The sequence below is a fragment of the Suncus etruscus genome, chromosome 3, assembly GCF_024139225.1.
Source record: "Suncus etruscus isolate mSunEtr1 chromosome 3, mSunEtr1.pri.cur, whole genome shotgun sequence".
Taxonomy (NCBI): domain Eukaryota; kingdom Metazoa; phylum Chordata; class Mammalia; order Eulipotyphla; family Soricidae; genus Suncus; species Suncus etruscus.
The window spans coordinates 133896233-133911962 of record NC_064850.1 but is presented as its reverse complement, the minus strand read 5'-3'; the positions used below and the strand labels follow the sequence as shown (position 1 = coordinate 133911962).

The 15730-nt window shown below is 34.5% G+C and overlaps 1 protein-coding gene across 1 annotated transcript in view; it reads right to left on the bottom strand.

The window, feature by feature from the left end:
• Positions 1-15730, bottom strand: part of PTPRM (protein tyrosine phosphatase receptor type M) — an 829551-nt gene that overhangs the window by 345138 nt on the left and 468683 nt on the right. The window contains exons 8-9 of the mRNA XM_049769948.1: positions 10254-10562; positions 5835-5944 (exon numbers count right to left, since the gene is read on the bottom strand). Of these exons, the coding sequence (XP_049625905.1) occupies positions 5835-5944; positions 10254-10562 (419 nt within the window). The remainder of the gene's footprint in view (positions 1-5834; positions 5945-10253; positions 10563-15730) is intronic.

Sequence of the window (15730 nt, the reverse complement as noted above, 5' to 3'; positions counted from 1 at the left end):
ATCAATTTTAAAAATCTTCTACAAGATTTGCTCCATAAATGTTCTATGCATTTTAGAAGATGCCCAAATTAAATGAAACTGGTACAAACAACATATGTGGGGGGTAGATATAGATGAATGGAGTCCATTTCTATTTCTACCAAATAGTTTACGATTTTTATATAAGTATCTAAGATATTCTTAAATTACTTTGCCCATACTTAATGTCACAAATTCTACCCTGAGAGATTAAGTAAGAACCATAACAAAGCAATATGGAATTTCTGACCAATCTTTTAGGGAATATGAGTTGATTATAATTCCTGTCAGCTTTAAAGATAGCCCTTTAGTGGAGTGCAAGCAATCAAGGAGTATGAACAAATTACATCTTATTAGAGAAGGGAAAAGGTCATGAAATTCTTAAGGCAAAAATACAATATTTGAATGAAATTTTGAAAGTGCAACAAAAATCCCCCATGGACAAATAAAGGAAGGGCATCAGGAAAAAATAAGGACATAAGCAAAATAGGGTAACATGATAATTCAGAAGATTCTTGGGATAAACTAAATCATAAATCATTAATTTCAGGAGAAAATACAAAAATAAATATAAATTGGGACTTTATACATCATGCAGTCTTATTTTTTTATTTGTTTTTAGTTTGGGGCTTCACCTACCATTTCTCAAGGAACACTCTTGCAGGGATCAGCGGATTACATGGGGTAATGAGGATGGAGTACTGTACCACCTTAGTTCGGTGCAGTGCTTCTCAAATAGTGGGGCGTGGCCTCCATGAGGGTCACGAGGTTCTGTAAAGGGAGCGCGTTTGATGTCGGCAAACGCTGTCATAACAAGCTAAGCCCCGTGTTTATGTCTCTGTATGTCTCTGGAGCTGAGAGTTACTGTATCCTGCTTCAAACCCCACTTTGAAAAGCTATGCATTGCAAAACGTGCTCATTGTGGCCTTTAATTCAGACATCACCTTTGATTAAAAAAACAGCTCAAATTATTTTATATATTTTTTGTTTTGCAGGTTAAGTTTTTTTTTTTTTTAGTAAAGATACTATTTACAGTCGCGCGGGGGTGGGGGCGCGAAAAATATTTTCTTCTTCTAGGGGGATATGACAGAAAATAATTGAGAAGCACTGGCTCCAGTGCAAGGCAAGCTCCCTATTGGCTGCACCCTCTCTTCAGCCTTGAAACCAAACTTTTTTCTTTTTTTTTTTGAAACCAAACTTCTTAACAAGACTAATAAAAGTCTATTTCTTTCAACAATATTCCTAATATCAGTCAAGAGTGATTGATTGAGCTCTTTATCCAGGATCACTATCTTTTTTATAATATTTTTATTTAAACATCTTGATTACAAACATGATTGTGATTAGATTTCAATCATCTAAAGAACACCCCCCTTCACCAGTGCAACATTCCCACCACCAATGTCCCAAATCTCCCTCCATCCCACCCCACCCCCTCTGTACTCTAGACAGGCTTTCCAGTTCCCACATTCATTCAAATGGTTATGATAGTTCTCAGTGTAGTTATTTCTCTAACTGCACTCATCACTCTTTGTGGTGAGCTTCATGAAGTGAGCTGGAAGTTTCAGCCCTCCTCTCTTTGTCTCTGAGGACTGTTGCAAAAATGACTTATTTTTCTTAAAACCCATAGATGAGTGAGACTATTCTGCATCTATCTCTCTCCCTCTGACTTATTTCACTCAGCATGATAGATCCATGTATAGGAAAATTTCATGACTTCATCTCTCCTGCTGGCTGCATAATATTCCATTGTGCATATGTACCAGTTTCTTTAGCCATTCATCTGTTGAAGGGCATCTTGGTTGTTTCCAGAGTCTGGCTATTGTGAATAGTGCTGCAATAAATCTTTAGTTATCTTTGATTTGTCAACACATAAATTGACAAGTTCTGACCACTCCACTCTGAGTGTCTTTTATTTTATATTCTAGTAATACATTAAATTGATTTGCATTGGTACTTATTTCATTTTCCTTATAGACAGTTACTGGCAGGAATATCCTTGTAGTAGATTTTTATACTTTTGTAATTCTTATACTATTTGTCTTTGTATACTTTAGTCTTTTATATTTTAGTTTTCTCTGAACAACTAGTGCGCACTATGTTAAAAATGAGATATATAATGCTGTGCATTGGGGAAAACTGTTTACATGAACTTTCAGGAAAAAACACGTAATATGCAATGTTTATACTCTGACAGATACTCTCAAATTGCCTCAAAGGATGCTGCAAAGTCTGCATTCCTACCAAAAGTGTATGAATCCAACATTTCTTCAAATAAGTGTCTAATAAAAACGTTTTGTAGCACTTTGTTATTGTATTTCTTAATCACTAGTACGGCTGGGTGGATACTATTTTACATGCTTATATGACATTTGGATTTCTGTGCAGAGGTTTGGAGTCTTATACAGTAGTCCTCATAGCTTTCTGTGCGAAAGAAACATTCCAGGCAGTGCTTTAGGGACCATATGTACTACTTGAAATTGAACCTAAATTGGCTGGGTGCAAGACAAATGCTTGACACTCCCATTTTCTCTGGCTCAGGTTTTTTCCCCCACAGTCTCTTCTTTTTTTTTTTTTTTCGCATTTTTTAGGACAGTAGTTTTTGTTTGTTATTAATATGTATTAAATTTCAATACATTACAACTTCCAGACAATGATTCCTATTAATGTTATAAATAATTCCTCCATGACTATTTGTACTCGGACACTTTTTTTTTGCTTTATTTTTCTTGTTTGAGACCACACGTGACAATGATCTGGGGTTATTTCTTGTTCTGCACTCAGGAATTACTCCTGGTGGGTTCAAGTAGGATGTCAGGGATAAAACCCTAGTCAGCCTCATGCTAGGCAAACCCTAGATCCCAATACACAAACATTTTTATACCATTTTCATCATTAGGAAGTTTAACTTCTTAGGTAGCAAGGTGTGTCAAAGTTTCTTTTTAGGCACCATGATATACAATGCTTTTAATTAGACTTTCTAGAAGTACTCAGTGTTCTAACTCCAAACTGCCCATCAGTATCAGGATCTCTTCAACAATGACCCAAGATTCCTGCCATCCTCCTTCCCTGTCACTTGTAAACTCATTATTTTTAAAAAAGAAAATTTATTATAGCTTGAGTTACATGCTTACAATGGTGCCGACTCTTATGGTTTTGATATACATAGTCACCTCAATTCTACTGAAATGTCCAAAACCCTTTACTAAGGCCTGCATACTATCACTTTTTCCTTTTTAAAAAGATGGGGCCAGGGAAGTGAGAAAGCGGTAAGGCATCTGCCTTGCATGCGCTAGCATAGGACAAACCGGGGTTTGATCCCGGGGCATCCCAGATGGTCCCCCAAGCTAGGAGCGATTTTTGAGCACATAGCCAGAAGTAACCCCTGAGTATCACAAAAAAAAAGGATTCCTAGAATTGAATTAACCATGGCTATCTATCTTCCATATAGTGCTAATTAATTATTAGATCATCCATTTAACTGGCACTTGCTTTTGTAGAATACGAGATGAGGGTCTTAACTAACAAGTCATTCTTGTACTAAGATTTGAATTTCTAATATTTATTCAAATTTATTTATTATCCTAATTTTATTCAGAATGAAAATGCACTATAATTTTTACCTTGTGAAATCTTGGAAGGACATGTATCTAGTTATTACAGTAATTACTTCAGAAAGTTAAATTGTAAGACAGAGACATTTTGTTTGTATATTTCTATATAAAATAATCCTTTCATCGAGAAAATATAATCTGATCAAATTAAATTTTTGATAATTGTCATTGATAAATGTAATTTATCAGTTAAGGTTTTATATTGAGAAGACGGTATTTGCAGCAAATAAATTGGGCACACTATTCAAATTCAGTTCTTGGCTATATGAGCAAAAATTGACAAAGACTGATTCTGGGAGGGCCATAATATGTAGAGTATTTCATTAAACGATATACTTTATATCTAAAGAACCCCATATAAGGTATACCTGGAAGAATGGAAAACTTCCTGTCTACTTTTAGAAAACATATGGAAAAGATATTTGATTGTCATAAAGTTTGTATTTGTATTTTAATTATGAATCCTGTTTCACATATCTGATATTTTCTCTTTGGTGCCTAGAAAAGTAAACCAACCAATATATATTGAATTTTAAAAGCCCTGATTTATGACACTTTGTTCATCTCCATTGTAGGAGATCTTGTTTTGAATTACCATTCCTAGAGTTTCCAAGTGAAAGTTACTGCACCAAGATCTATGTTTGGTGGCAGAAGAACGAAAAAAAATTATTATGGTCTGTCCATCTAGAGAACAATTTGGAGTGGTTAGGACAGATATTTTATGCTAGTTTCAAATAATACTGTGTTTTCTAATGAAAAAGTGTTATTATTAGATAAGAACTTTTAATTGGAAGGCAGGACATCTGACAGTGGTCAGGACATAATCCTGGTTCTGTATCATTCCACATGCAAGGCAAGTGCCTATCCCCTTGTACTATATCGACAGTCTACTGCAATCTTTAAAATAAAGACTCTAACATGGTTATAGGACTACCCATATTAAAATATTCTTAGCATTAAAAATAGAAAACAGAGACCAAAATAGTAATTCAGTGGGTATTGTGCTTTCCTTGCATGTGGTCAACCTGGTTTCAATCCCTGGAACACTATAATATCTCTTAAAACCCACCAGAAATGATCCCTGAACACCATTGGGTGTCACCTCAAAACAGAAAGAGAGAGAAAAAAGAGACGTGGGGGGAAGAGAGAAGCCCAAAACTTGTTTTATTTGATTACGAAGCACTCTATAAAAGCAGAGGCATTAATTTACATAACACTGAATTCTTTTACAGTAGTCAATAAAGAACACCATTAACTTAACATGAAAAAGGAAATCTTTCACCTTATTTTGTTTAGATTTCAACTGAAAACACTTTTTTTTGCATTTCAATAACAATTTTGAAAAGGCTATATAGGGGAACATTAATGTAGGGCTAGGTCAGTCAGGAAAGGGTTTTCCAATGATTACTGCCTGACAGCCCATCTGCTCAGGTTTTGTCAGGAGTTCTGAAAGGTATTCAAGCAGAGGTCCTATAAGAGGAACTGCCATGATTTTCAGAAACCTAACAACATATAATTTTATTGAATTTGCATTCAAATAAGTGCTAGCTTAAAAAAATGCACCTGCTTGTTTCTATAACAATAGGCATAGTGAAATGATGTTCATACAAATATGATGATGACTGTCACCCCTGTTATTGCTGATATTTTTCCCTTGAACAACTCATCAAATTTTTCTATTCCATCTATCATTCAACCATTTGATATGCCTTAGTAGATAAACTATGTCACTGAAGTTTGAAGAATATTTCTGCTAACTCTAAAAAACCAAAACAGCACTATTTTATTCTTAACTACAGAGACAATATCTTTTGATTGTGCTAACTGAATAATGAGCATTCTTTTCTAATAATATAGTAAATGTTTTCTGGTTAGCAAAAATAGGATTTTATGGGATGCTTCAAAATTGATGTAGACTACAAAATACTTCTATTTCTTAAAAAGATTATTTCTAAATATGATGCTGTCTTTGTATATAATCTATAAAATATATAATCTTGAACATTCAAATCTTAAATTCAACTTTAAATGATATAATTCATGAATATAATTTTAATTCCTTTGCTTCCATATTGCAATCTTTATAACTATCAAAGACTAGAAAATTATTTGAAGATAATACCATTATCCATTTTAAATGCTAAATAGTCATAATAAAAATTATAACAAAAATAAAAAATTACAAACAGATATATATCTTACCTCATATAAAGTGATAACACCATATGTTTGAATTGGTTCTCGCCATTGAAGAAATATCTTCTCTTCAAAGGTACTTCCTTGAATAGATTCAGTAGGAACAGCACCTGGCACTGGAAAAGGGAGAAATGACAAATGTTAAAAAACAAAACCAAACTAGACAGATATTTTTATTCTAGATCAGTTTGTTTCAGAGTTGAGGAGGATTGGGCCATCCCCAGCTGTGCTCAGAGGACCAAAAATATGGCAGAGTACTGGATTTGACATGTAGTAGCTACCATATTTTCCGGCATAACCGAAAATCGGGGGTTGTCTTATACACCGAGTATATCCCGAAATATGCTGCTAAACGAAAATTCTCTGAATATTGCCACAAAACGAATTTTCCAACTCAATCCTGCACCAATCACTGCAAAGCTGTTCGGACCACCTCTCTAGCTCAGCCAATCCAAGCAGGCTTTTGATGCATGCAAATTAGACGATGTTCTGTACCCAAATCTACACTGTCTAAAGCCTGCTCAGATTGGCCAGAATCAGAGAGGAAGTCTATTACAGTAGAACCTTTGAACCTTTGCTTGTTGTGATTGGCTCACTGTGGTAATACAGTTGCAGCACAGGAATGTTCTGTCTGATACAGCGAATATAGGCCTAAACCTATGTTTTAACTGCAAAATTAGGGGGTTGTCTTACACGCCGGCAAATACGGTTATCATAATGCGATTTACAATGATATGTGCTTGAAATCTACATAATAGTATAAATCACTCTTGATTCAATTAAAAATTTTTGCCACACCCAGCTGTGTTCATTTTTCTCATGGCTTTGTGCTCAGAGATCACTTCTGGTTGGACTGGGGTTTGGGGGACTGAAACCTATTTCTGCTACATGCAAAATAAGACCATACACACTCTAACCTCCTCTTAATGTGTTCAGTTTATAAAAAAGAAAGAAAACAGTAAGTGTTTAAGTTCCTATAAGATTTTGGATATACTGTTCTTACTAAAATTTTTTATCACATTTTTAAAAAGTTTAACAAATTTAAGAACATTTCAGTTGCCGTCTTTCAAATACAGTATTTCTTTCTTCAAAAATACTTAAAGCTGAGTTTCCTAATCAAGGTTATACCATCTCCTGGTAAGTACTGCAAGTGCTGGAATAATCCATGATGGATTGAGAAAAGCATTGGTGAAATTAGGAAGTCAGCCTGTTTATACACTTAAAACAGGTTCCCAGATGGACATTGACTATTTTTTTAATTTTTCTTAAAATGGAGAAGCAGGTCAAATATGTTTGTAAACTTTTGATCTAGAGCAAAGGAATTCCCCTCACTGTGCTTGGGAGGAGAAATCACTATAGAAACTCTATAAAATTATGTGGTAGAAGTTTGTAAAGTTTCAAAGGAAGGCATTTTATGAGCCAATAATCCTACATAAAGGCATGTTCTTGAGTAAGATTCTTTCTTACATGTATTATCAGAGATGAATGTCAAAAAGTAGTATTAAAAAATGAAAACAATAAATTGCAACAAATCCAATGGCATAAATTGTTTTATAGTCACATGATAAAATATGAAAATACTGGAAACAATGGACAATTATGTAGAGGTCCTCATAGACAAATTTTACAAACTAATAATTCAGTATAAAACATTTGAAAAAATTACTTTCTTTTCTTGATTTGGGGGCCACATCTAGTGGTGCTCAGGGGTTACTCCTAGCTCTGTGCTCAGAAACTACTCCTTGTAGGCTCAGGGGACCATATGGAATGCCAGGGATCAATCTCAGGTCAGGGGCACGCAAAACAAACACCCTACCTGCTGTATTATCACTCTGGCCCCTAAATAACTTTTTAGTTGTCATAGATCCATAACAGCAGACAAAAAATAGTTGTTTTAAACTGTGATACAGATAAAATAATGTAATTTTTATTTATTAAAATATAAAAAATATATCCAAAATTTCAAACTAGTTACAAAAAAAATCTACAAAAACCCATGGGTTTTTAAGAAAAATCTAAGATATAAGATAATATAGAAACTTGCTAGTTTTATATAACGTTAAATACCGTATTTGCCAGCATATAAGATGACCCTTCAACCCATGAAAAACTTGAAAAATAAAACTTTTCTCATAATCAGAGGATGAAATAAAATGGGCCATAGCAGGGTCCAGTGTGATAGGACAGCAAGTATGGTGCTTGCCTTGCATGTGGCTGACCTGGGTTCAATTGCTGGCATGTCATATGGTCCTGCCACCTCAAACACACTATGAGTAAGTCCTGAGTTCAGAGCCAGGAGTAGCACCTGAACATTGCCAGTTGTGGCTAAGATAAATAAATAATTAAATAGTGAACAATAATATAAAACACAAAAGATGACAAAAAATAGGCAATGGCAGACAAAATTATACTAAGCCACTTTCTCCCTTTTTATCACAAGGAAATTGAGTTTTAGGTACGTAAGAATCTAGTTCAAATGTCAAAGTATGAAATTAGTATGAGCTGAAAGGATTGGATGCGATTTAATCCTTCCTGTGAAGGAACTGAAACAAGAAGAACATTTTTAGAAGATAGGGGAGGAGATAGGATTGAGAAATAGCCAGATGGAAAGGCAGGTGTCAGAGGAGAATAGACAATGAACAACATTCCAAGGTATAAGGAGTGTGACATATAGGATTGACATTGTAGAGATGTATTTGCATAATGATTTGCTTGGAGGAATGGTTGTTGGTTCCAGAGTATGTATGGGCTAAAACTATAAAAGGCTTGTAAGACCCAAGACTTAGAGAAAGTCAGTGAAGACTCTTCTAGAGTGTAGAAGACATCTAGAAGTGCAGATATCTTCTAGACATCATGGGAAAGTATTTTAAGAATTTTTTTATAAGGAAGAAAAAATTAAAATGGAATAAGGCTGGTACACAAAGTAGAGTTTTCTTTTTTATTGTATTTATTATAGGACTTTCTTCATAAATTGGGAAAATGCAACTTAATATTTTTAAAGTTACAACAGGAATTAGAATCTGTTGTTAATTACATAAAAGTAATATAGGGAAGGGATAATTCAGAGATGAGTTGTTAATTATTCCTTCTTTTTTCCTGCATAGGAGAAACAGTTCAGACAAAGAGAAATAGAGTTTCCAGATTCAATATTTACCTGAGTGATCTGCATCAAAACAACATTCTTAATAAGAATAATTATTCTAAAATAAACATTTGGGAAGAACCAACATGACTGGAATTGAACTATCAAATGGTTGCTTCTTCCATGATTTTGAAGTTAATAAACATTGAAAACTACTTTATTAGCTTTTTAAATGAGAAAATTCTTACTATATGTGCTAAAATTATTTATATAATCAGTGACTAAATATTATAAGAACCCACATAAAGAAATAGTTTATACCTATTTTTCATCAAAATAACTATTATGCATTCAATTTCATACAATTTCCATTTTTTGTGTCTTATCCTGGTACTTGGCAAAAAAAATTTAGGTCAAATATATGCTACAGAGGCCGGAGAGATAGCATGGAGGTAAGACATTTGCCTTTTATGCAGAAGGACAGTGGTTCAAATCCTGGCATCCCACATGGTCCTCTGTGCCTGTCAGGGGTGATTTCTGAGCATAGAGCCAGGAGTAACCCCTGAGCACTGCCGGGAGTGATCCAAAAATCAAAAGAAAACAATTAGAAAAAATATATGCTACAATATACTGCATTTAATCCGCTATAAAAACATGATATGTACACTAGATTCTCTTATATAATTAGTACAAATAAAATGGACATTTAAATTAATGCTATGGTACTCATGGTATGATTTTGCTATTCAAAATTATTTTTAGAGGCTTACTGCATTTATATACTTCGTGGTTTAGATGAGTTTCTGGTAACATGCATGGGTTATTTGTTAAATTCTTGTTTATTAAGTTAATACCCAATTACAATATTGTTTGATGTGGAACTATGATCTGTAACATGTCTGCCACCCTAATGAGATGGTTTCTCAGTACTGTGCTCAAAGCTAGCAATTTCTACTTTGGCCAGATTGTTTTGTCTGAATTACAAAACTGTTTCAACAATCCATTTATATATATTTAAATAGCATTTCACATAAACATTCTAATACCAAAACAATAGCCCTTCAGTTTAATATGATAATGAAACTTAAAGAATATTTTAGAGAAATGCACAATTACATATGTAACTCTGCGGTTTATAAAAAACTAAACTACATATTTATTCTCTTTACCCTTTAAAATACTTGCTGATCAAGAAGTGCAGATACATATTTGTATTTTTGAACACAGTAAGAAGTTCTTTCTTTCATTTACATTGTAAAATATATCTCAATTTTAAAATGCACAAAATCTGTTTGTTGGTAAAAATAAATATTCCACTCAAAGCCTAGTTTAAAAGTACTTACAATCTTCATCTGTCTGCACTATGAGTTCTTGACTTTCCTTCCGTCCCTCAGGATTCATGAGGATGAGTTTCACACTCACATTGGTATATGGTGAGAGGTTTGTGATTGTATGCTGAGGGTGTGAATTGTCTGTGTCCCAGCTCACTTCTTCCCGGACTTGTTCCTGGCCTCCAACTTGGTAACAATAGTGGACTGTGAGATTATAACTATGGCAACGAGTCACGTTATAGCCAAATGGTTCCCAGCGGATAGTGATTTGTCGAGATTTGACTTCTACTACTTCCAGTTTTCTTGGGCCACGCATAGGATCTATTAGAAATAAAAGAGAAATAGAAAAACAAATTATAGAAACTCTCATGTAGATGAAATGTCACAGACATTCCTATAGGTCCCCAATACTGTTCTTCTCTTCCAGATTAATAGAAATATTAAATCCTAGCAGAGTACAGTTTTGAAAATTTATTTGCAATCAAAATATTACAAATACAGTTTCCATATGACCCTGTGATTATATTCCTGGACATCTACACCTAGAACACAAAAACATTAATCTCAAAAGCTTCATCCCCAACACCCGATATGGTCCCTGAATATGCCGGGAATGATCCGAGTCTTGAGCCAGGAGTAAGTTCTGAACACAGATTAGTGTGGCACCAAAACCAAAAGGCTATACACGTAAAAGGTTTAAACTTGTTTCTGAGGCTGGAGTGAGCACATGGGAGTTAAGATGCTGCCTTGCAGGAATCCTACATATAGTGTAATTGTGCTGTCTAACAGTATACTGAGATCTCTGGGATTGGCTCAAAAAATAACAACAAAGGATTAAGAATGATTCTTAAGATACTTCTATTTGTTCAAAACTCAAGTGTGAAGTCAAATCAATTGTTATGACACAAACAAGATGCTAGTCAGAAGTCAGAAGTTTAGAGAGTTTGGAAGTGGCTTTTAAAACTAAAACTCAAAATCACTGAGGCTGGAGTGATAGTTCAGAGGGGAAGGTGCTTGCTTTATATGATGTTGAGTCCCAGCATCCCAGATAAGGACCCTGCGCCATCAGGAATGATTCCTGAACTCGAGCAATGAGTAACACCCAAAGATTGCCAGGTGTAGTCAAAACAAAAGAAAACAAAACAAGAAAACAAACAACCAAAACAAAATCAAGATTTACCCCAAAATATAAACTGAATGCACTATGATAATATCCCAAGACATGTGAAAAAATCCACCATTGACAGCTGGCTAAATATACTGATTAAGGGAATGAGATTCTCTTAAGGAAATGAATGATCAATGAGAACACTTTCCATTCATCCTATCCTAAAGCAAATTCCATGATTTCATTGTTTCCTTTCCTTTTCTTATGCAAAGTGAAGTTCTGACCCAGCACTGGTTCATCCTGGTTACCTCCATTCTTGAACATTTTGTTAGAGCACTAAATGTGGTATATACCACAGGGGACATTTACTCTGGTGAGTAAATGAGAATCACTTGGAAAGGCATGACTGGAGAAATATATAACACAGGGAGCAAATGGCAACTTTATGAGCAGACACTAATTTCAGTAGACTAATTACAACTCACGCTGCATTTCTGGGACTAGAATACAATTACTGCCAAAATACTTGGCATACTCGGAATAGCACTCTAAGAATGTGAAATAAATCTCTTAGAGTTAGATAACAGAGTAATAAATTATATTCATGGAGTTTCTTTCCTCAAATCCTAAAGATGCTACTGAGGATGAGAGGCAACTTCAAGGTCATTTTTCTTCTTGCCCACAATGGAATAGGGATCATGACAGGCCCCAAAGCCATGAATTACAGGGACAGCCAGGCCAATGTGGACCCACTGACTCATGCTAAGAGATTAGAATGGGCTCCCTAAGGAGCACAATGGCTGTCGTAACCTAAGCTTAGTCAGAGTTCTTACCAATTTCCCTACTGGCATCAACAGCATTTTTCATTCTGTTCTCTTTCTGCCTGCATGAGCCAGGATTCAAGCAGAGAAGGCTGACAGTTGCAGCCCTGACCTGTGGGAGCAGCAGGCCCAGTTCTAGCCTCTAGCACTTCAGCATCCTATTTAATCAGTGATTCTGGCTCCTCTGACATTCAGTCCTGTTTTTCTATGAATAAGGGCAGAAACTGACTGATAGGATCAATTTCCATTGCAGGTTCAATTCACAGCTCATTTCTCTGGAACTCTGCACTTTACCTTCTATTACTACTACAGTGCTTTTTCAGAAACTCAATTTCAGAACTTGTGAGAGATATTTGGGTGCAATTTTAGGATCCTGTCATTGATAATCAAAAACATAGATTACAACCAATGCTCCTGCTAACAGGTTTCTCTTTTCTACCTCTTCATGAATTATCAAGAGTCTATTACAATAAAAGAAATAACCTGTATAGTATGGTAAGCCCCGTTTGGCACCTTCAGCTGCTGGATTTCTGCCCATCCATTCACATAAAAGTGAAAAATAACAAACTCAGAATTTTCTCTATTATTCAGTTAAAATAATAATAAACACTCATTAAATAATAGTATATAAGCTTAATCAGACATTCAATGCAGTGAGTGACATGTTTTCAAGTGACATGTCACCTGATATAAGTTGGTTTCAGGATAATTTCACCAAACTTTTCAGAGTAATTTTTAAAAAATAGAAGCTGAAGCGAAGTAATGGGGGCCAGAGGTTAAGGGCCTCCGATACATCAGAGATATAGAGAACTGAGCTATATATACAAAGTACAAATTCAACAACACAGGAAATATGATATCCTGTATGTGTACATTCAGTGGTGTTTCCCCTGAGTGAATAAAAAAATATGGCAAATGCACTTTGTACTTTTTTTAGATAATGTCAAATCACTCTCCAAAAGAGAAATAATGTTCACATGTTCCCTTTGCATAAAGACAGTCTATATCATATGCTTAAAATACTAATGCAGTTGAATTTTCTAATAATGGTTCTAGTAAAATATAAATAAGCGAAACCTAGTGAGAAAATATTTAATAACTAAGATTTTTTTTTATTCAACTGTTGAAATGAAAAATTTGTTATGGACAAACATTTCTTTTTTGGCTATATATGTATATGATAAGAATTTCTTTGTATGGTTCTTAATTTCTTACAGAAAGAAATATAATTAAACATAATGCATTTATACTAATTTTAAATTATAATTCTAATGCCAACTATATTAGTCTTACTAAGATAACACCAATAACTATCAATAATCCACAATACAATATAAATTTAGAAAGAAAAATTGATAATCTTAATGAAACTCTGAGTTGTAATAAGTGAAAAGTATTTAAGTTATATTTTTAAATAATAATCTCAAAGATATTTAAAAAGATGAGCTGCTGAGACAGTACAAGCAATAAGGCTTTGTATGAATCTGACCAGGGCTCAATCCCTGGAGTCCTATATGCTTCCTTAAGTATTGCCAGGAGTGATCCAAAGCATAGAGTGCGAAACAATACAGGACAAAAATAAATTACTTAACATAAAAGCATAATAATCTAGACATCAACATTTAGTTTGAATTGAATGTAAAATTGTATGTAAAATGTTAAAGTCTCTGGGAGATCCAAATATTAAGAACAGACTATGCTTTAAGTATATTTGGCAATTTTTCTAGTGCAATCACTAAAAAAATAGTATCAAGAGTAATCGTGCGAGGGTTAGATCCCAGCTGCCTAATAAGCATTTAATGGCTGTCCAAGCAAAAGTACAAAATGTTGGCAACATGTATCTCAATGCAAAGTTTAAAACACACACCACCGAAGAGAATAGAACTAATAAAACAACAATAAAGACCACTCAGTGTGCTCAAAGTTCAGTATTTGAACATTCCTCTCCCCAGCTATAATGAGTGTATGGCCAATATTTATAAGCATATGTATTTAACTATACATAGGTGAATTTATACTACTGTTTTTCCGAGGACAAAGGCAGTTCCTCTTTCTTTTCACCAAGCCCTTTGACTTATAATAGTCCACCTGGATAGGTACTTTTATCTCTCACTCAACTCTCCCACTCACTGTCGAAGTTGAACCAGTAAATAAAAAATGGTTAGTTTGGTGGGCCCAGAGAGACCACGAGGCCAGTCTCTTCTGACTGTCTTGGTTTATGAATTCACGTGTGATCTTGCTTCAGATCAGCTCACCTAGGTTTGAATTCTGATGTGGGGATTTATTTTACACATAGACATATACACAGTTCAAGAAAGAAATTTTTTCATTGAGGTAAAATAATTTACTATTGTGCAAATATTTATGTTTAATATTTAGACATGCAAAGTTACCACTTTGTATTTACCAACAAAGTTTCAATATCTCTCCTCCACTGTCTCTAAAATTATTTTCTTCCAGTAAATTTCTAAGAAGTCACCGTCTCTTATAGAGGCTGAACCAGATTACAATGCTACCAAGATTTAATGAGGTTTCATTTCATACATGGCCATATATAAGAACTTAGAATGCAAGCAACTGTAGGTTTAAGCAAAGAACAGTGGTTTTGCAATCTTTGTTTTACATATGTTAATACATACAAACTTCTGTGAATTTACATAAGTGCCACCATTTCTATACATAACTGTACCACATGGATAGTAAATTCAAGAGTATAATAAATAAATTTGGGGACTGGAATGATATTGTAGCATTTAAAGACTTGCCTTGCATGTGGCAGACCCAGGTTTGATCCCCAGCATCCCTTATTATCTTCCACGCTTCCCCAGGAGTGATACCTGAGCTAAGAGCCAGGAGTACCCTTTGAGCACTGTCAGGTATGGGCCCAAAACAAAACAAAACATAAATAAATATATTTGAAAAGAACCCTCTCTTCATGGAATCTAGAAGATAGCAGCATTGTTGGCCACAAAATAAAGACAAAAGTAAAGAAACATGTAAACTTTCTATAAACCAGGAAATATATAAATATTTATAAACTGAAAGTGAAACTACAGTAAAAATAAAAATTAGTGAAAAATACAAATCACAGAACAGTATTTTAATACAATTTATAAAACGGAAAATCAAGTAAGAATAATTTGTTTTAAAATTTAGTGATATTGGGGCCTGAGTGATAGCATAGTGGGTAGGGCATTTGCCTTGCATGTGACCAACCCGGGTTTGATCCCAACATCCCATATGGTCCCCCAAGCCTTCCAGGAATGATTTCTTTCTTTCTTTTTTTCTTTTGTTTCTGGGAGAAGTTAAACAGCAGGAATGATTTCTGAGTACAGATCCAGGAGTAACCTCGGATAGCCACTAGGTGTGGCTCAAACACACACACACACACACACACACACACACACACACACACACACACACATATATACATGTAGTTATACATATATACATATAGTGATATTATGAATCTATTTTAAGAACAAATGAAATAAAAAAGGATTTTGGGGGTGTTAAGAGCTTGGAATTTCATACCAAGCTAAGAAATCTACTGTTACGCT